Below are 23,149 nucleotides of genomic sequence, written 5' to 3' on the forward strand. Positions count from 1 at the left end.
TTCCTACGCTTAGAAAATCTCATAATTGTGCCTAAAACCGGAGCCATTGTGTTGGCCCTGGTGCAGGCACACTGAGCAGAATTTGAAATGTAACTGCATATGCAAGCAGTTTTGTGCCGAATTCCGCTTTGTATGTCGGCACCCAAGCCAGCACAATGGCTTCAAGTGCAGGCACACCAATAAGCTGAGAATCTGCCCTGTGTAGTATCAGTCTTTAACGTATAAAACTGGTTTTCTGATACAACACCTCAATAATGATCAAATACAATCTAAAGGGATGATTCTTGGTTAGTAGTCAAGACTCCTGTCTTACCTGCTTGAAACACTACTGCTGATGTTAGGTGTAATTATAGTTGTCTGCAAACAGTGCTGTTATATTAAAAAAAATTACATTTATTTTGCTGAAAAAGTCATAGTCAAAAAGCTGAAAAGCAGCTGTTTTAGTGCTGAAGGGTGATATTTGCACAATGCATAATGTCTTTCATATAGCAGCAGCAGGTATTGGGATTGATTTTGTTTACTCATTTGCCACAACTGCAAGCATTCCACATATGTTAAAATGTTTACACTAGTAAATAAAGCACATGTCCCATAAGTAAGTTTGTCTCAATCTGTGTACATTTTATATGGTTAAATATTACAAAACAAAATTAGTACTAATCTTTGGCTGAAATTTATATTTATATGAGCCGCTTATTGGCCACATGGAAATGGCTAGAAGGTGTACAGTACTAAATCTCATGTTCCTTTTAAATTCATCATTAATACCCCAGCAACAGTATGCAGCTAAGTGGTGAAACCATATTTACTTACCCTTTACTGAGGGTCTGTAGGAATACAGGCACAAAAACTTTTTACGTTAATTAACGTAAACCTGTGAAAATCTTTATTTGAATACAGCTTGAAGGCAATCTAAGGCTACAGTTTGTACACAAAACAAAAAAGTATTGGCAGTGGTCCATCTAACCTGTTCCAGGTTTCCCCCTCCCTTGTTTGTGTGCAAATAATGGCTGTATATCACTTATATTCAGCACCAGGCCTAGCTGGCCGGGCGCCCTAGGCAACCCCTGCCCACGCAAACCTACCGTGGCTGTGCTGCAGAAGATGGGCGTTAATGCGACTGCAAGAGGGACCTGGGGGCCTAAGGGCCTGGACTAGGGGTAGGCGAGAGATTTATGTACCTAGCGACCCCCTCAATGTTGTGCCCGAGGCACATGCCTGTTCTGCCTTCTCATAGTTCCAGCCCTGTTTCTATTAGCCTGTTTTCTCCAGAATGTAGGTAGGAATGACTGCTGGCATATGGTGTATCTGGCAGCTGGTTAGCTTAGACTGAGGGTTGGGGATTTCTTTCTATGTTTCATGTATTCTAACAGTGCCCAAGTTCATGTGGCACTATAGGGCTCATTTACATCCGCAACCACCAGAGTTGTGGTCGTTAAACATGGGCACAGTTATTGCTCAAATTGACATTATTTATTAAAGGTATGTGCATCCAAGCATGCTCCTTGCACTTCCATATTGTCATGCGCTGCGCTAGTGCATAGGTTCTACCACCTGTTCTGTATGATGGGCAAATAAGTGTAATGACGCACCACAATCTTGAAGGTGCAGATTTTGATGCATTGGCAGCAATTGCGGCAGATGCAAAACCTCCACAGCCATTTTTGCACACTGCACTTGTATCAGGTAAAAGAAACGCAACTAAGTTACAGAAATGTTTCTCGGTAGGAGTGCTGCCACACTATGGAAGATATAATCAGAGGTAACTAGTTAGGACTGTACATGGTATGGTGTCTTAGCATGTTTCTGATAATGAAACTTGAAAAAAAAAAAAAAAAACTGTACAAATGCAGAGAAAAATGGTTTTTCTTTGTGTTTGATGCAATTTTGTCAAGGCCAGTTCACCTTCACTTTTCGATTGCCCTTGTATTATCATTCAATTGTTCAATTTTTTTTCTTGTACTTGAATATAACTTTTTCCTTATTTGCTTTTTCCCTTTTATTTTTGTAGGGCCACTGAAGCCAGAAATTACCATCACTTATATTGCGGTGTCTGCTATATTCTTTAACAGTGGACTCTCCTTAAAAACAGAGGTAGAGTATCAATTTATTTGGTGCTTTGTGCTAAATAAAACTTTCCCAAATCTATGCTTTAGTTTACTTTAAATTTAAAGGCAAACCTTTGCAAATTCTTTTTTTTTTTTTAAATAAAAATAGATATAGATGTAGCCAGTGTTAACCATTTATGATATGCACTGGGTATTTATTCTTAATGCTGCTTTTGGTTTTATTGCTGCAGCATTACTCATTAAAAACAATGGTGATACTGATGAAGGCAGCACATTGCGGAAAGTAGAGCTAATACCAGGAATAGGACCTGTTATCCAGAATGCTCGGGACCTGGGGTTTTCTGGAGAAGGAGGTCTTTCTGTAATCTTGATCTTCATACTATAAGTCTACAAAGAAATTATTTAAATATTAAATAAACCCAATAGGATTGTTTTGCCTTCAATAAGAATAGTTATATCTTAGTTGGGATCAAATACAAGGTACTGTTTTATTATTACAGAGAAAAAGGAAAACAATTTTAAAAATTTGAATAATTTGATTAAATCGGAGTTTATGGGAGGTGGCCTTCCCCAGTTCTGAGCTTTCTGGATAATGGATCCCATACCTGTACTGCCTTATTTCCTATTTAACAACACTTCTGGACTGCCAGAAAAATTTTCATGACCATCTGGAAAATGTTAACAGATTGACAGAGTTAAACACATTTATCATATTTGTCATAATATGTTTAGCTTAACGTTTTGTGGGAGTCAGTACTCAGCAGCAGCCCCAAGCACTAACACCCATTCAAAATCTTAATCCCTAAACAAGTTGAGTGTTAGGATTTGTTCAAGCTAGAACCCCAATAGGAAATTATAATTATTCTACCAGATAATACACTGACCTGTTATTTTTGTGCATTAGCTTCTAAATGTGGCATTAATCAGATCTTCAGAGAAGCTGTAATTTAGGACTGTGGGGACACTTGTCTCAGAAGTGATAATGGTCAGCTTATCTTCTGCAGAAGCTACTTGTTACAGAGCATCAGATGTGCTGCATGCCAAACAAATATCATTTGCTTATAATGTAAAATCTGTCCCGTAAGAAAACTTTAGAAATGTAGACATTGGTACGTTGTGTCTCATAGGAATGACAAATATAATGACCATCCAATCCTACTGCAAGTGAGGGAACAGGCTGCTGGTTATTCAGATCTGGATGATTGAACCAATCACTTGCAATCACAAATAAGATAAGTCATGTAAAGTATTTATTATAGACAGAAAGTCCTAGGGCACACAGGGCATTTAGTTGCCTGCTGGAAATCATGCACTACACAGGAAACAGAGCCTCAGAAAATACTATTAAATAGCTGCCTATGTCAATTGCTGTGCTATTGTGAAAAGTAGCATTGTCCCATGTGCTACTACCTGATATTAATAAGGTATTAGCATTCCACATTATTTTAGGATATTTTACTTAAACATGAACAGAATGGGGAAAAACACCCCAGGGGCCCACAGGACACTAGGCGCATTACTGGAACTGAGTTGTACAAAGTTCAAAAATAGTTTCTGGCCCCCATTAAGACCCTCATTTTTGCCATGTTTTGGACCTGTTTGAAATCCTGTTTTTCTAACTGAAGAAAGCCTTTCTTATTTTGCCATATTTCTGTGAACACCCTACTTCTAGGCATCTTTCTAAGTATCAGACCTTGTGCAGGTGACGAACACACTGTGAGACAAAATAATCTTTGCAAGTGAGAAAAATTTGCAATTCTCAAAGATCTGACTTTTATCTCATGCTGGTTGAACTAACGCTTTATCTTCTCGGTGTATCAACTGATCTGCTCTGATGCTTTGAGATATCTCCTCGTAAGGTCATCAATATTAAACAATCCATACAAACAGAAAGCAGAAAGGTATTTGCACATTAACAACAAATCTGTAGCCTCGTGGATTTCTCCCTGGAATGCTCTAAAGGCATTTATTTGAGGAGAAAAATTGATTATTTTTGCTGCCCAGTCCAAACTTTAAATATTTCAACATTTCAACTTGATGTAATTACAAAGAGCACTTGTACAGAAAATGTAGACACGTTTCTAATTTCTTGATCTTCATTCAAACTCAAGGAAAAAAAAATCTGCCTGCATGATTGAGGTGGGTCATTTTGAAAATACCAAGAAAACTTTAATAATTCATGTTCTGCGTAAAGATGTACACAAGCGGTGTATATTTTACTATCCTTGCACTAGGAGAAGGCATAAGTCCATCATATTGCTTAGCTAGAGCACTCCTATGCTTCTTCAGCTGCAGTGCAGACCAGTTTGACCGACTACTAATGTTATTTGCATAGTAATTTATTAGCTGTATGGCTAACTTGGACCTAATTTATACTAATCCCAGTGTAGACTATTGGGAACCAAATACACTAATAATCACTAATGTATCTGGGCCTACCTACTTGTAAAACCTCATTCTGTATAAATTTCCTACAATGTACATAACAATCATGAATAAACATAAAACTGGGGAAGTATGTTTAAGCAGGTTACTCAAAGGATAAGCACAGGACTAATTATAATCACTTACTAAATACCCCAGGCTGGCGCTCATGTTAAAACCTGTGCTGTCCCAGGGTACGTCTACACAAGCATGATGGAGCAATCCTCTTCTTCCACTTCATTCTTCCAAACACAAGGACTGGCATATGCACAGTAGTAAAAAAGCCAGCTTTTACTAAGTTTGGCTTCTCACTTTACTTTGTATGTGCACCCGAAGAAGCGGAAAGAGAATTGCTTGCCAGAAGTACCCCTGACTGGTGCAGTTTTCTGCTAACCTTGACGCTCGGGGTATCAGGTAAGTTATTGCAATTGCAACATTTAGAACCCCCCCAGTGATTAAAGCTTTCCTTCTGCACAATAGGACAGCATAGGGACTTATTTGATGCAAAACCTAAAGCAATCGATGATTTGTGCATGACTGTATGAAACACAGACTAATTGGAAATCTCTATTAACTGACAGAAACATGGCAACATATGCATCTGATTGGTATTTTACACCTCTTGATATCACTGCAAATAGCATTCACAGAGGACAAAGCTATTTTTTGGAAAATCAGGACAATTACATTTTGCTGTAAAATCCAGGAAAAACACCCAGTGAAATGCAGTATAAATTATTGGGACCACAAGGTTTTCCTGTATGTATGACATTCAATTTTGACATGTCATTTGAGAACTGGCGAGAATGTGTGTTGGAACTAATTATGGTTTAATACATTTTATCTGTGATAACTTGAATAAATAAAAGACTGTCTGTCTGTTTTCAATCTGACACAGAGCTCTAGCATTACTAGATAAATAAAAAATAATGAACTAACTTGGCAGCAGCACTCCTCTCAAGGCAATTTCCTAAGCTTTGTGTGTCAGTGCAAAGGTGGCTGTACATGGGCTAGTCAGGTACACTTTTTGAATGATTGTCTGAACAGTTGCCTGAACAGATTGAGGGCATAAAATATGCCACAAATGGGATGACGCCACTCGTTTTTTAATTTATTTTTGATAGTATTGTGCACACTTTAGGGCACAGGTACCTTCAAGCACAATTGCTATGTTTTTTCTCCCACAATGCAGCGGTTTTATCAGAATTCTGACGACATTGCAGTCGCAAAGGACGACTCATTTGTACTCCACCCACCACAATTGATGCATCTGTGTGTGTACATCATTGCAAAAGGGGCACAGTTGTTGTGAAAATTGTCTCCCATCATTTCTGGTTTGGTGTGTGGCACCTGACTTAGGGCGCTGAGGGAACCCTTTAGCTATGGCCTAATCTGGAGATGGTGGTATCTCCAGGATTCCCCTGCAGCAATAGGTGCAGCAGCACTCGGTTCAGAACGGAAGGCAGGAAGGACTTGAGCGGCTCTGAGTGCAACCTTAGGGAAGTGCATTATGTACATTTTACACAGGTACCTGAAAGTAATAAAAGTGGTTTTACAGCCAAATGACTGCAGGGCACCACAACTGCATGTGTGGACATACATGAGCCCTTTTGAAATGGTGCATTCTAAATGCAGGTATATCAGAGACACAATTTTGCCTATGAATCGTGGCTTCACACAGCATTACACTATCATATCTCCATTGCCTGAAATACTTTGTCACTAACAAGCAGGCAGAACTGGAAATACATAGCGTGAATCTGCAATATTACATTTCCTTTGGCATCATCTATTCTACAGTCATTGTTAAGCAAATCAATTCTTCCAACCAAATATGAAATAATCAGGTGTATTGTATGTTTTTTTCTGTGAATAAGGAGCTGAATTGCCATCACATGCCTTAGCACTTGCTAATATTCCAGGTAGTTTATATTCTAATTATTTCAACCCTTAATTCCATTTACAAGTTGTCATGTTCTTTTATACTTTTGGTTCTAAGCCATTAAATTCACAAGAGCATCTTATTACAGATAGGCAGTGTGCACTGGAATGTTAATAGGTTTGTATCATAGTGAAAAGCTGCAAATGAAGCTTGGAGACAAATTGAGTTTATTTATCTGAACATCTCAAGAGAATGGTTATTAAAGCTCCGCAAAAACCTCAAAATCCTACAAATGTAATTCATGTACCAACAGGGAAAATGCAAAATGAAAAACAGTATAATAGATGTCAAAGAAGAACCAGTTTTGAAAATGAAAAGTTAAATATTTGTGCAAGAAATATACATGGCTTTATATCACATAGAGAGGTGTGCATGCTTTTGGCTCCAGATGGCTTTGTATGTGTTACAATAGTCCTTGAAGGTTTCCATCATCCAGATCATGATACACGGTACAAAGTCTAAAACAATAATATCAGTTCAATGGAATAATTGTGATTGGGATTTGGTGGTTGCAGTAGAACCAAAGGTACAATGTAAGTCAAGCAGTATTGAGCAGGCAATGTCGAACCATCATCAGGCAAGGCATTGGTGTCACTGGAGAGCATTCAATACAAAAGGTCTCATTTATGTCGGTAGATGCAGTGGGCAATATGTGCATTTTCCTATAGTAAGTTATGTCTAAAACCACTTTCATTAAAGGCACTTGCGTTCAAATGGGTCCTTCGTAGTCCATATAGGTGTGCTTAACAGCAATCTGTCCTTCCTCCCTTTCTTTATGAAATGAGCACTGCCACGTCTACTGACAATGACCAGGCAGTAGCTCCTGGGTTCCCTCAGTGCCTTGCATCAACGGACACAGCACACTTGCTCCTTAAGAACCAGAGGAAGATGGTATTCACATGCCAAACGCCAGAATTGATGTACGTGAACACTGCAACTGACACCAGGCAATATTTGGTGCAACTGTTTCCAATTTACATTGCATATGCCTGTTTTGGCTAATTAGATGCAGTTTTGCTGGACATTGTGAACTGTGCATTGGTGGGGGAAAAACATGTCGATTGTAGCCAAAAGTGCACTTTACTCACTGCGGCAGGGTGAATGAATGCTCCATAAAATCTTCACACATAGCATAACAAATAGTTAAGTTAGAGCTTGCCAGATAATTCCGCCACTCTCTGTTTATTACTGTTGGATTTTTAAAAGAATATTTATCAGTGGATGAAAGTGAGAGTTCAGCCGTTTAATAAATATGCTTTTCAAAATTACATAGAAGACTTTGAGGGTTCTCTAACTTCACTTTTACTTCATGTGCGGTTATATGCAGGTGCTCTGAACCAGCTAAGGAGAAAGGCAGTGTGCAAAAAAAAAAACAACTCACACTGCCTTCCCTTAAGTAAATGAGCCCTATAGACTTGTACAGAAAGCAAGAAAATGAATGCATAAGGCTGTGTACACAGGAGCCTTTCAATCTGCACTCAAGATGATATTGTCTCACTTTGAACATAAAGGTGAACATGGTTATGCTGGCTGAATAATCTATGGATAGTGGACAGATTGTGGTCAGATTGTCACTGAATGGCAAACAGAATAACCTTCTGCATGCAGATACATTTCCAACATCTGAGTGTGTCAGGTGCAGGCCTGTGTTTGTCGCAACTTCACCATCAGCTCTTCCACATAATAAATTATAACACCTTTTTATATATTAGGATCTGTTTTTGAGATCAATCGTTAATTAGTGGACAGTTTTTATAGGGTTTTAGAACCAAGTCTGGAAACGCTAAAATATTTTTACCCTTGGCCTTTAAAGGGGACCTGTCACCCTAAAAAATAATTCCAAATCATTTTCTATCATGTTAGTTGAATAAAATAAACTTTATTTATGCTATGTACATTTTTTCATTTTTTTTTCCCCTTCAGTCCTGGAATTTACAATGACAGTCAGCAGGCTGGTGCCATTTTGTGTACACTGTTATTCAGGCAAAGCTTTGTTTCACCCCAAAATCTTTGCCATCTAGGTGATATCTACGAAAAGCTGAATGCTAAGTTAAAGTAATAGTGATTAAAAATCTGAGCCGTCAATCATATATTGCCTGCGGCATAGAGGCGGGGCAGGCAATATATGATTGACAGCTCAGATTTTTAAATACAATTATAACAGGTATGGGTGATTTAATTTAAAAAAAGATCCTTCGGTTGTATGTTTAAAGGACTTTTATTATACAGCTTTTTAAAGCCTTTAAATGATCTAAAGTTGTAACCCGGTACATCATTTTCTCCCTTTTGCTCCCACCAGAGATGCCACTATCACTTGCAAAAAGTTTAGCAGGGTGATTTTTATAATTGTTTATTTTGCTTGCATGGAAATGATTTTGTTAAACTGAGGATTCAACAAGCCACTTTTGAAACTACACTTGTCGCTACAAGGTTTGTATATTTGCTTAAATAAGTTTAGTTTGAGGAAGATGTATGAGTCCGTCTTAACATGTAAATGGCCCATTCAGCCTCTGCACAATCAGGGTTGGTGTTACTAAATAATCGGTTCCTTGTTTTCTCAGTATCAAGTTCAGGAAACCAAGTTTTTTTTTTTTTTTTTTGTGCAAGAGAAGGTAAACCTGAAAAGCTGTAAGGCCTCATATACATCTTTGTCTGTGGCAGTTCAGTCATCATGACCGCATAGTTAACAGTCCCTCATTTCAAGGAACAGTTTTGAGGTTTGATGTTCTGTTCATAGAGGTGGCTTGTCATGACCACATGTCATATAAGTTCTAACTTTTTGCAATCATTTCCCCCCACCCCCAGTTTCTCACAACACAAATTAAAGTTAACTTCTCTGAAACCAGAACAGACTGTTTCACTGGCAGTTGGAATATATGTTCCTCAGATTTGCAGTGTCTTATAGGACATTTTGGGAGAGACCAACAAACATACCCTTTAAGATTTTTCCAGGTTTACAGATATACAGTATTTGACATGATGGTTTAGCATTGCATCCATAGCTTAACAAATGTGTAGGACAACTAATAAGTGTTCATCCAAAATACCTAATATACATAAATGGTTCAGCTTGACTTCACACACACCCCCCCCCCCCCCCCCCCCCCGCCGACGGCGGCTATATTAGTTATATGAGTTTATATGATATTTTCTAATGACTAATGCAGCGGAGCTGGACAATGTTTAAAACCTATTATCCCAGGTTGGTTAAACAAGTTCAAAAAGTAATATTAATTATATTTTCTTCATATTGACACTGGAAAGATAAAAATCTGTACCTTTTTTTTTTTTCTCTCTTTTAGGAACTGACCAATGCTTTGATGCATGTAAAGCTTCACCTGTTTGTCCAGCTTTTTACGCTCGTCTTCTTCCCCACAGCAATATGGGTTTTCCTTCAAGTTCTGTCTCTTACTCCCATAAATGAATGGCTTTTAAAGGGGTATGTGTTACCTAATAACTAATATCACAATTATGAATATATTTTTGTTTAAGCTTGAATAACTGACAATGGTGTACGTCAGGGTTGCCCAGACGTTGTCTGGTGCAAGCTGCAAGAAAAAGTATCAATCTCGATGTTTAATACCCAAATACACAATGCAATTTATAATTGCACTGCCAAATTCACATTTATTGCCCACATAACATTATACAAGTGCCAACACAGCAGTATATCAATGCAGGGCAACTTCAAGTTTAATGTGAAAAGATTGTAGTACCTGTACTTCTTTACAGTCCCCTTTGTAGTTTGCACACAGAAACAAATATCAAGTGGGAACAAATGTGTACAGCTGATGGCAAGAGTCTCCATGCCTCTGCTGATCATTCCATCTGTACTGTAACCAATGCCCAAAGGGGTTATAAGGAAAGAAAAACTTTAGGAAAGTGGAGTATATTTTTCTCTTAAAGTTGTGTGTCTATGGGACAAAATGGATAGTTTGGATAGGCACAAGGAACAATGACTGGGCTAGAGGGAACTGGAAGATGCCTAGGGATCGAGTACTTATTTTGCCAGGCAACAAAGAATGAATGTGGGGATAGTTTGGATAGGCACAAGGAATATTGACTGAGCAAGAGGGAACTGAAAGATGTTTTGGGATAGAGTAGAGTACAAAGAATGAATGTGGGGATGAAAGTTATTTAAGAACAAATGAGCAGTAATAAGAAAAGGAGGAAGGACAGTTTGGGGGACAGACACAAATTTGAAGGTGGACAGAATATGGAGTAATCAGTTATAAAAAGGCTGTTTTATCCTTAAAAATTCCCTTTTCTCTCCTCTACATTTTGCAATTGATGTTGCAAGAGAAAAAGTGTAATGTGTAGTATATCTATGCTCTTTATGAGTTTTACACTGCATGGGATAAAAAGAATTTGAATATTCTACAGTCCTTTATGTATTTGACTTATGTTAATGTTTAGGGTATGTCTGAAGAGGAAGAAGGATTAAGATGTCATGAGAAATTAAGCTAAACACATCAGCCAATCACTTGCATTCATCACGCTTAGTGTGAAACCTTCATATATTTAAATGTGAATGTCTCGTGTGACACTGAGCTTTTCGTTAAGCACTAATAAGAGTCCTTTATTCCCATTCCTCTGCAGAAGAGCGCTCTTCCCTTATGCTGTCCCTATGTCAAAAATACTTTATAAAATTGGTCTCTTCAAATCGTTCCAAGTTCTTAATGTGTTTTGGTTTTTAAACTGGTATATCCCTGAGGATATGGCAGGCTGGATGAATATAGAAAGGGATCAGGGAGATAATGCAAAGGTTCATTGAAATACAGCACTTAAAGAATTAGTGTGAAGGGTCCAACTCCCAAACATGGATGTTGTTGCTATTAGTACATGCTGAAAGATAATTGAAATTCTTGATGGGTTTTAATGTGATGCTGCTTGCTAGAGGTTAATCTAAGATATTGTGAAAGGCTTTAGGACTTTGTTATTCTTTCTATCTTATTTTTTTTTTTTAAAATGATTTCTGTATTGTCTCATCGTTTGTGCCTCTCAGTGTGTCATCTGATCAGCATCTTAAAAGCTTTGCTTTTTTTTTATTCAAAGGGCTTCTGTTGTACATAAATCTTTTGTTCACTGCTATATAAAAAATAACTTTATTTGTTTTGTGCATGAGATACAGGGAATATTTTACAATGATGACACAATACTAGGCCTTGAGTAGGATAATCCTGCAAGAGGCTGTCTATTTGTTATTTATAAAGAGTGCATGTGGGACTTTTAAGTGGGAAAAAAACTACTTTTAAAGGGCACCCAACCTGTGTGTTTCTGCTCTGTGTGCTTCTTCTGTGTAGGCCTTCCCAGTCTGACCTGCACCCAACCCAGCGGATGCTGAATTCTCAGTCCTAACCTGTGTGACCTAAGGGTAAACCCGCAGGTTGCGGTTCAACCATTACTACTGGTCAGGTTCCCCTCTTCTTAAAAAGCACACTAGCCCTTGTATGCTTCTTGCTCCATGCCACAATGTTCCTCTCCTCCGAGCATTCCCTTCAGTTTTGGCAGGCACATATGCAGTGTAACATTTTTACATTTGTTTGCAGAGTTACATAATATATGTTTAATATCTGGTCTGTGCTATTAATGTTTTATAAGAAAAATGATAGGCTGAGGACAAAAGTAGCATTTTATAAACACAAAAATATATATTATTTGGGTGGACATTTGTGAAACCTTTTTTTTATATTTATACTTTAATTTTGTTTTTTTTTTCAGTTTGCAGACAGTAAGCTGTATGCCTCCTCCTGTTTCATCAGCTGTGATCTTGACCAAAGCAGTCGGTGGTAATGAGGTGAGGGTTCCTTTCTTTCCCAGAAATCATCTGAAATATTAATAGTAGTACCATATATGATTTCACTTAAGCATTTACAATTATTTTTAAAAAAAAGTTTTTAAAATGAATATTTTCCATTAAAAGTATTATACAGTGTGTGCTAAAGTGCGATGTTATGTATTTCTTCTCAAAAACATTGCTAAATTATGGCTACATCCAAAGGACTCTAGGCTGAGAGAGACTAACTAGGTATCCATTATTTGTCCAAATATGGCCAGCTGAACTCAAATATCCATGACTGTGCTCAGAAATTTCATACATATTGATTAATTTTGCTTAATTTGAAACAAATAAGAGGCCCCAATATTTGATATATTTGACCACTTTGTTCTGGAACATCTGGAGGCATCTGCTTACCTGTTTGTACACCAATGACAGAGGCAGTGAATATATGTAAATATGCTACATGTGAAAGGCAGTTTTTTTAAATTATGTTAACCAACTTTTCAGCCTTGGCCGAGTGAAGTGACCTTTAGGGCGAAAACACATGGAGCTACTTAGTAGCAGCTACTTGTCAAAGCTACTAAACACCAAAAAATACCCTGCCATAGATCATTCTGAGAATTGCCTCTGCTAAAACACACAGACAATTATCAGTAAATGATCAGCATTGTCTATTTTATTGTCTATCACCCTCAGGTGATGCTTCAAAATCTCATGTCATGCCCAGCAGCTTGCAAATCATTGCATTTGACATTAGCCTTATCGCTATTAATGTACAAATCACAGATAAAAAATATGTTTCTTTTGTGAGAGCCCGTCAGAGCAAGGACTGCATTAACAAACCAATGCGGTCATCACTCCAATGAGATTTTCAAACCTGTTCAATCACTATTGGTTGAGTCGGCCCAATGGAGTGCCCCATACATAGGCAGATGCTGACTCGGACTGAAGGAGCCAAATCGTCAGCTAAACATTAAAAACAAATCATAACTTTGTTCCACAGAATATGTTTACCTCATACAGGTATGGGACCTGTTATCCAGAATGCTCGGGACCTGGTGTATAAAACCATAATTTGGAACTGTCTGGATAATAAGTTCACGGTTAATGGGTCCCATACCTGTATATGATTATTTACAAAAATGTTTGCTGTTAAGCTTTTTCAGAGAGATGCCTTGCCTTAAAGGAACAGTAACACCAAAAAATGAAAGTGTATAAAAGTAACTAAAATATAATGTGCTGCTGCCCTGCACTGGTAAAAGTTGTGTGTTTACTTCAGAAAGTCTACTATAATTTATATAAATAAGCTGCTATGTTGCCATGGGGGCAGCCATTCAAAGGGGAAAAGGCACAGGCACATAGCAGATAACAGATAAAACACTATTCTACAGAACTTATCTGTTATCTGCTATGTAACCTGTGCCTTTTCTCCTTTTTTCCAGCTTGAATGGCTGCCCCCATGGCTACACAGCAGCTTATTATATAAATTATAGTAGTGTTACTGTAGCAAACACACCAGTTTTACCAGTGCAGGGCAACAGTGCATTATATTTTTATTTCTTTAAAGCTCTTTCATTTTTTGGTGTTACTGTTCCTTTAACTTAAAGAGCAATTAAGATTCCTTTGTTTCCAGAAAGGGTAACTTTGATTTTCAGTGTTAAAAACTAGATTGAAGTAGATTATAGATTGACTGTTGTGCTTCATTGGTAAAAAGAGCAATGATAAAATGCAGCTGTCTGTCTAAATTTACTTGGAAGGCATTAAAAATTTTTATCATATAATAGCTCTCTTCCATATAAGATTTCTTCTGTCTCGACATTAGTGCCCTTAATACACGATCTTCAGTCTCATGCCATGTTTGAATTCCTTTGCAGTAACAATGGTGCCGACTTCATTCATAGGCAGTATAACTCTTACAGTGATTTCCCCTTAGGCCAATCTGCCTGTAAAAGACTTCTTTTTAATTGACTGTAGAGTGACATCGCTAAGAGATGACTCAGCCAATCCATTTCTTTAAGCAACCAGCTAAATGCCATGTGGCCTTTTAGTTGGCCAACTGGAGAAATAATTCACACATATACCTCACACAGCTCTTAAAATCCCAGAATTAATTGAATCCACACAGGTGAGTTATTGAGCATATGTCTAGTTAAGTGTAGGCACAGTCATGTAAAAAGGACTACATTTAACTCAAATGATTTAATACTTTTTGTTATATTTTGTTAATAGTTTGTAAATTGTATTTTTATTTATCCTGAGAAAATATAGTCTATTATACTGTGTATAAAGCTTTCCACATACCAGGGTAATGCTTGGTGAATTCTCAAACCAAGTAACTACATCTATAACAAATCTTAAAATACACATCAGTAAAATGTAGCTCACATTATTACAACATTCAGTATAGCAAACTTTGTATCTTAAGTTTAAGCTTTTTCACTCCTATATTTGACATAAAAGCTTCTGTTTTCCATTTTCTGATATGCATTTGCTTTAAAAGGATGCTATCATCAAAATAAAATGGTGGCATTCTTATTTAAAACATGCTAGAAGTACAATTTCTTTAAGTTAACACGCATATAAAATGATATTATTTTGTTAAATGTAATCTAAACCTTTGCATTCTGTTGCAGTAGATTCCTCTGCAGGGGTCTGTGCATAAAGGGGTTAACAGTGATCTATTTTAGAAAGAGATGCTATAGCAGCCTCCCTTTGTTAAGGCCCTCTTGTCTCATGTCAATTTTTCCCCATGCTCCTTTGGGGCTGGATTATTCTAAAACAACAAAGTAGCCAGATGTCTGGTTCTGAGAGAGTCCCACCGGACAACTATGGAAGGCAACTGCATTCGTTCAGGGCTGGAGATCAAAGATACCTGAGAATTACTTATGGGCACGTAATTTGTGTCACAGCTATTATTATCACTCAGAAAATCATTATGGCACATATTATCGGTGCTAATATTAAGAATAAGCCATGCTGGGTTTTTCCAAGGGATTTTCTGATCTGTCAACACAATCCTTAACTGCAGGATTCTTTGTGTATGATATTTGGCAATGATATTGCCCAAAGTTTTTATCTAGAAGCTCGGCAAAGTCTTAATCTTAAATTTATGTTTATTTATTATAATGTATTATTTGCTTCATAATTAAAACTGGTCTTTCATACCAATGGTATTAAATGTAGTTTAGACAACCAACATCAATATGTAATAGGCAATATAAGGTTTGAAAACTCTACTGCTATACATTAGTAATCTTTTAGAAGCATTCTTTAGTATTGTTCAGTGTTTGCAACCTTAGGGTGGATTCACTAAAGGTTGATAAGTTTTATCGCACGTTTTTTTGCGGTAAAATTGACGCGAAAAAAAAAACACGCGATTCGCAAAAGTAATATCACATGCGTTTAGTCGCATATCGCATGCGTTAATTAGCGCGCAGAAATAATACTAACGCATGATTCACAAACACTAAGACGTGCTAAATATCGCATTTGTCTGTGCGAAAAATAACACCTACTTAAGGCAGGTGGTAATTATAGAAAAGTGCAGTTAATAAGCTTTTGGCAACAAAATATGGACTTTGCAGTGGGATTTATTCAAATATGTGTTGGCCCTATAGTGATGCAGCCTCCAGTGTGCAGGGAAATGGTCATTTTCATAAAAGTTTTCCGAGTTTTCGTAAAAAAAAAAAGTTTTCGTAGTTTTACGAAAGTAATGCCGTGTATGGCTAATATGACGTGCGTTTTTTCGCACGCGGCGACTATTTGTGTGCGATGCGTTGATTAGCGCGCGTTCCGTCAAATACTGCACAAAAATAGTCTTCACGACTTAAATAACGCAAGCAGCATCTTGTCTAAAATAACGCAAGTATGCTTTTAGTGAATCGTGCGTTAAGACGTGAAAAATTAGACACGATAAAATTTTTAACGCATGCTATAAATAGTGCACGTTTTAACACACTTTAGTGAATCGGCCCTCTTGTTTGGTAATCCATGTGGATACCATAAATTCTGATAGTGGTCACAAATTTATTCAAGGATCATTTGAATATTATTCATTATGTGATTGTGTTGCATTGTAGCCTTTAATAAATAATAACAAATGTAAACTGCACTCTAAACAGCAAACTAAGCCCAAAAAGCTAATATGGTTATAAAAACATTTTTTTTTTTTTTTTATATACTGAGTTTAATTCACAGGACTAAAGGTTCAGAATCTTTGTAACAGAAATGATCAGGCCACAAATTTGTTACAAGGGCTCAACATTGTGGATTTTGTTAGATGTGTCAGTGACACTCACATGCTCAATGTGCTCTGGGCAGCTGCTGAGAAGCTAAGCTTAGGGGTCGTCGCAAATCGTCAAGCAGAAAATGAGGTAACCTGTCTAGCATCAGCTTATATGGCAGGCAAAGGGCTGATGATTAAATTCTGATGCTAATTGTGCTGAATTTGGGGCCCCCAGGTAATGAGAATCTGAAATAATTACAAATCAGCCTTGTATTGTGACATTTATATTCTATATAAAGTATATATTATATTGTGAGTTGATCCCTAATTGACAGCAGCACAGAGCATGTGCAATGAATCAGCAGAAAAGAAGATGGGGAGCTACTGGGGCAATTAATCTAAAATGTAAAAGTATTTTAGATGTAGATTTTATTATTGCATTGACTCCTGTCTGTTCTTTTAAAGAAGAATGAAAGGCATTTTTTCACTTTATTGCAAATAGATTAGCCACTATAGTGATAGCTAGAACGCTATATTCTGTAGAAAGATTTACCAACAGCCCTAGAAGCTCTCTGTTTAAGATAGCAGGTGCCATTTTAGCTTCTGTGCTGCAGCTCAGAAGTATGATACCAAATAATACATGTACACAAAAGAATAGAAGGAATCCTGCATTTCTTTTGATAGAGGACTCAGTGCAGCTTTTCTGTGGGTGTTTATCGCTTTATTTACATAGACTTTTCTGACAGAGCTTTGTTACGTAACAGCACAAGGTTTTGTAGGATCCTACAAAATCTGATCCTCACAGTTGTAATGTAAATCTGCACTTTGCGCATCAGAGTTTTCTATTAGTCTCATTATTTTGTAACCAATGCAGCTACAACCGACTTGTAGGATGTGATCTGCTGGTCCAACACCATTCTACAAAACCTCCTGGGTAGTTAAAGGATACTGTCATGGGAAAACGTGTTTTTTTCAAAATAAATCAGTTAATAGAGCTTCTCCAGCAGAATTCTGCATTGAAATCCATATTTTTTTTTTATATTTTATTTTTAAATTTCAGATGGGACTAGCCAAAGTCTTCATTTCCCAGGGTGCCACAGCCGTGTGACCTGTGCTCTGATAAACTTCAGTCACACTTTACTGCTGAGCTGCAAGTTGGAGTGATATCACCCCCACTCCCTTTTTTCCCCAGCAGCTGATCAGCAGTACAGTGGGAAGGTAGCAAGATAGCAGCTCCCAGTAGATATCAGAATAGCTCTCTAGAAGTAAGAAATCCAAGTCTGGTTTGGGACTCCTCGAGTTACATGGGAGTAGGAGAAACAATAGGTTGCCTGAAAGCAGTTCTAATGTGTAGCGCTGGCTCTTTCTGAAAGCTCAGACACACAATGCACTGAGATGGCGTATAGTTTATGTATGTGAGTGTATAGTTTGGTAGGTGTGGGTTAGGTGTGCTGGGTTTACTTGGATGGGTTGAACTTGATGGACACTGGTCTTTTTTCAACCCTATGTAACTATTGCGCCTACACCCCAATATTACAACAAAACAAAAAAATACATTTGTTTGTTCAAGAATAAAATTTTAATTGGTGGAGTGAATTATTTTCTATGTAAACAGTGTAATTTAGAAGTAAAAGGTACACCATAAAAATCATGACACTATCCCTTTAAGCTTTAAAACGTACCAAATCATGATTGTTAGATTATCAAAAGCTTGTCTGTTTTTAGACAAAAAGCTAGGTATTAGCTTGCCCTTTCAGTAAATTGAAACTTTTGCCATTAATTAAGCACGCTGATGATCTAGCTTTACTTGTTTCAAAGTTTTTTTTCTGAATCTATGTAAAACTTTTTTTTATAATAGATCTTAGAAAGGCACCTTTGTTGTTGTTGTTTTATAATTATCTATAGATTTGATTTATTTCAGGGCCAAGTTTGTCTTTAAGCACAATTGGCAAAACATTATAGAATGGTACATGCATGCTAACATGCAACTGCTTTGTGTTTCCTCATTTATGTTAATATTTTATCAAACAAAGCTGTTTATAATATATATATATATATATATATATATATATACATATATATATATATATATATATATATATATAATATAATATAGTTTTTTGTTTTTTTTGTTGATTTGAGTCATCTGTCTTCCTTTAAATTGTGAAGCCCATTTGTGGGGGATTAAATAGGCCTAGTGTAAAACATACACTAAACAGGCAGAGAAAGATGGATTCCTCTATTTAACAGCAGTGTAATTGTGTACTCTGTTCTAGATGGAGCTGGTGTTGCTGAATAGTCTATTACTGCCACAGGTTGACAGGCAGGTGATAAGGCAGCTTCTGCTAGTGTCTGCGCAGGAGGCCTACCTAATATGCTGTCTGCCCTAAGGGCTTATGGGAGCACAGTTGGATTATTATGTTAATGCATGAGCCTCCTGCCCTCTTCCTATCCCAGCTGGGCTCCCTCTTGTTCCACTCTGCTTTTCCCTGACAGTGGAGTAATATGCTTCATGATTGAAAGGGCAAAAGGGCTCAAAGTGAAAGAAAAAAAAAAATAACAGGTCTACAAAGAGCTGTCATTGAAGCAAAGGAAGATTTTTTTTTTTTCCCCTGGAATCTAAGACACAGTAAATCTGAGATCGCATTCACTCCAAGCAGCCACACTTATAGGGAGCAGTTTGAGTTTAAATTTCATCTAAAATTGTGTGCACAAAATATCATGGAAAACGGACATACGTAAAAAAAAAAAAAGCTTGAATACAGTGAACTGTGCATAGCTTGAATACACTGTGTATAGCATTTATATGTACTAAGGCTGCACACTTTACATGCCACAGAAAAAAAAACTGTAAAAACGTAGTATTTCCTTATCTAAAATGAAGTTCAATGAGAACTAAAACTCAACAAAGAATTAGGCTAGGAATACTTTACTTTATGTATTGGTCTTCTGTACCATCCCAAGTCCACGACCGCACTAAATGTGTTTGACTACTGAGATTCCCCCAGTAGCCCCCCATCTTCTTTTCTGCTGCTTTACAACACATGCTCTGTGCTGCTGTCAGTTACCTGAGCTTAGGGGTCAACTCACAATGTAATGCATATAGGCAATATAAAATCCATGATACAAATTATTTCACTTTTACATTTCATGGCTACATAGAAATCAGTTTATGCACCAGGATCAGCAATGTAGTATCTGTTTCTAAAACAGATGTACCCTTAGTTTCTAATTAATATTTTGATGGTTTCCAACAACCTCAACAGTTAGTTGAGGGTGTTGAGTTAGTTAGTCCTGAACAGCAGCCAAGAACACTGGAGGCTTCTCCTGCATCCTACCCACCCCAGTTAAAATTTAGAACTAGGAGTAAAAATTCTTATAGGCCCACTGGTTCTGACACCTACAATTCTTATGGAAGGTTTTGTACTAGATGTTGCAACATTGTCGTTACGATTTGCTTCCATTCATCAAGAAGATATTTAGTAAGGTTGAGCACTAATGTTGGGTAATCGGGCTTGACTTGCAGTCGGTGTTTCATTTCTTATCTCAAGGTTTTGTTTTGTCCATTTCTTCCACTCCATGCTAGCAAAGCTATATAGATCTCAAATAGAAAAAAACATCCAGGTTGTTTTGAAGGCTAAAAGTAGAAATGCACCATGACGTAAAAGCAGAGTCAGCTCACCAGACTTTCTCCTAATAGGAGTATGGGAAGTGATAATGGTATCTCGATAATGGTATCTCAGAAGTGCAATTGTAGACTTCATTGTCAAGCTTCCCAACAAAAGAGATCTGAAAACAACAATTGGCAAAAAGTAATAAAATGATCTCAAATAAAAAAAAAAAACATGATCCAGAATTTGCCCAAAGGGTTAAAGGAACAGTAACACCAAAAAATGAAAGTGTATAAAAGTAACTAAAATATAATGTGCTGCTGCCCTGCACTGGTAAAAGTTGTGTGTTTACTTCAGAAAGTCTACTATAATTTATATAAATAAGCTGCTATGTAGCCATGGAGGCAGCCATTCAAAGGAGAAAAGGCACAGGCACATAGCAGATAACAGATAAAACACTATTGTATTCTACAGAACTTATCTGTTATCTGCTATGTAACCTGTGCCTTTTCTCCTTTTTTCCAGCTTGAATGGCTGCCCCCATGGCTACACAGCCGCTTATTATATAAATTATAGTAGTGTTACTGTAGCAAACACACCAGTTTTACCAGTGCAGGGCAACAGTGCATTATATTTTTATTACTTTAAAGCTCTTTAATTTTTTGGTGTTACTGTTCCTTTAACATTTCCCTAATTTGTTAAGACCACTGTTTTTTCTTGTTTACATCAAATAAGAAAAGGAAGGGTATAGGTAGCATGTGAATATGCACATGCTGTGAAATCAGGAAATTAGGCTTTATATTATTTTTTTTTTATGAAGCCACAACAGATGCATCTGTTTGCATTTTCCTGAATCTTACAGTTATATGTTAGCTTTTTATTCACTTCTTAGCTCCATCTTTGTCCATCATTCTTAGCTTGGGTTTTTGTATGCATTTAAACGGTCTTTTTAAAAGCCCTTGAGTATTTCAGCTGGACCTGCATTCTGGTTGAAGCAATATTCTGTTCTCACAAAAGAATTGCTGGGAGACGGGGTTTGAACTTTATGTAAAACCCGAGCTTGTAGAAGACTTCCTTTATTAACTGTCATCGCCCTCATAATATATGTTCAAATAAATGTTGTATAATAACTAAATTTGAGATTAATAGGCCCCTTTAGAAAGGGCTAAGTCATTCGTGATGGTGAGTGAAAAATCATCAGTGAGAAAGTAACAGGCACAAATTGTCTGCTTACTTACGCTCCTCAGTGTCATTGCCATCTATCACTGTCGCCTGGCACAGTTCTCATTAAAAGCAGTCTTCAGCCTAAACAACTTCATTTTGCTAAGGAGGACTGAAAATATATTTTATTTACAATACCTCCTCTTTCTCCTGATCTGATTATGAAATTAAACAAGGGCATAAAAGGGAATGCATTTTGTTTGTCCATTTCTGTAGATAACATTCAAATATTGATAATCCATTGAATGCTGGGACCACTGAATGTATGGCTGCTTTGCATTGATTGAAACTGTTTTTTCCCTCAGCAATGGGAGGTAATATGTATCCACTGCTCCTCATGTTCATAATATTCTTTTGTGGTTTCTACTCCTCCAAACACCACTTTTTGACTTGAGGCCTTGCAACGTATCAGAAAAATGTGGATAAAAGGGTAAAATATTGTACTTTATATAGTAAAAAAAAAAATACCAGCCCTCAATTCCCTTCTACAGGATGAGCATATTATCAATATCAAATTACTGCATTTTTTGCAGCTTTCGTACAATAAAGGCAGGAACTGCCAGTCCAGTTGTCCGCCACTGACGAACTGATTTATATGTGGCCTGTAGTTATTTGAGATCCTCCATATATTTAAAGAGGAACTATGAAAATTAAATAAGAACTTTATCTGTTTGATATAAGGGCGTTTCTAAATATAATTTGTGAAAAATCCTGGACTATTTCTAAAATGATCAAGTTACTCTTCTCTGCAATCAAGGTCAGATGCAAGGTCAGATTTTGATAGCCAGTTAAGTCAGATACATTGGTGTGTGCCCCCTTTGCCTTGACAATATATTAGAGCTAACTGTTTCAAAATGACCAACTCCAACATAAAGCTGCATGTAGAGAGACAAATTTCTGAGAGGAGGAGAGACAGAAGTGGTACATAATTTTGAACTGGTTATATTTAGAAAGTTTCTTATTTCTATTAGATAAAGCTTATATGACTTTTTTCATTGTTACAATAGCTCCCCCTTTACAGGAAAATAGTGTAGTGCATTTGCAGTCACTTATATATTTATGCCAAATTGTGGTGGCTCCAGTTAATAGTTAATACTCTTCTACAGCTTGGTCATTTCCCTATGGGGCCAAACTGTAAATTATATCCTTATAAATGGTGCGTACCTGCTCAGAATGCTATATTTATAACTTAAACATGTGGCATGTCTCTCCTGGCATCCCCTTTAGCTGCTCTAGTGTCATCTATCCATTTGCCATGTCTCCCTACCTCACCTTTTCTCACTGCTGCCACTGCTCTCCTGTACATGTATCCATAACATATTTCAACTGGAGTTTCCCTTTCTTAACCTGCCTCTTTCTCACATTGCTAGTCTCTCCTGGCATCTGTCCTCGTTACCCATGTCTCTTTCTCACTGCAGTGCTTACCTCTCTTATACCGCCTGTCTGCATGCCCAATCATGCCTGCCTCTGTCCTCACACCTCCCCAGGTTGACCACTCTCCACCCCAGTCACCCCCCCCCCCTTCCTGGTGAACACTTACTATCAAGCCCCCCATCGCCCACAGGAAAACACCAGTTATCTACGGAGTAATGTTTTGTAACAAAATTAAAACAAGCTTGGACAGATGTAGGCTGTTGTGCTCCACAGACAATGAAATAGCTAGTTAGTTTGCCAAAGGATTTTTAAATTAATTTGCTGACACTTGTTCTACTAGATTGGTCAAATATTATAAATTCTGGGAATGGAGGGAAAGGGGTGCAAAAAACCTTTAGTGAAGAAAGCTAAAAGAAGAGGTACATTTAAACACAAAGAGCTATAGTTTATAAAAAATAATGTACCCCCTACTGATATTTATACAGATATTAGAAGTTACCT

At 37.2% G+C, this 23,149-nt stretch overlaps 1 protein-coding gene across 3 annotated transcripts in view; it reads left to right on the plus strand.

Moving 5' to 3' along the window:
- Nucleotides 1–23,149, plus strand: part of slc10a7 (solute carrier family 10 member 7) — a 113,357-nt gene that overhangs the window by 11,897 nt on the left and 78,311 nt on the right. For all 3 annotated transcript variants that reach the window (XM_031897996.1, XM_031897994.1, NM_001004977.2), the window contains 3 exon segments: nucleotides 2,012–2,094; nucleotides 9,738–9,874; nucleotides 12,157–12,232. In XM_031897996.1, coding sequence (XP_031753856.1) covers nucleotides 2,012–2,094; nucleotides 9,738–9,874; nucleotides 12,157–12,232 — 296 coding nt within the window.

This window comes from Xenopus tropicalis, chromosome 1 (genome assembly GCF_000004195.4).
Source record: "Xenopus tropicalis strain Nigerian chromosome 1, UCB_Xtro_10.0, whole genome shotgun sequence".
NCBI classification, from domain to species: domain Eukaryota; kingdom Metazoa; phylum Chordata; class Amphibia; order Anura; family Pipidae; genus Xenopus; species Xenopus tropicalis.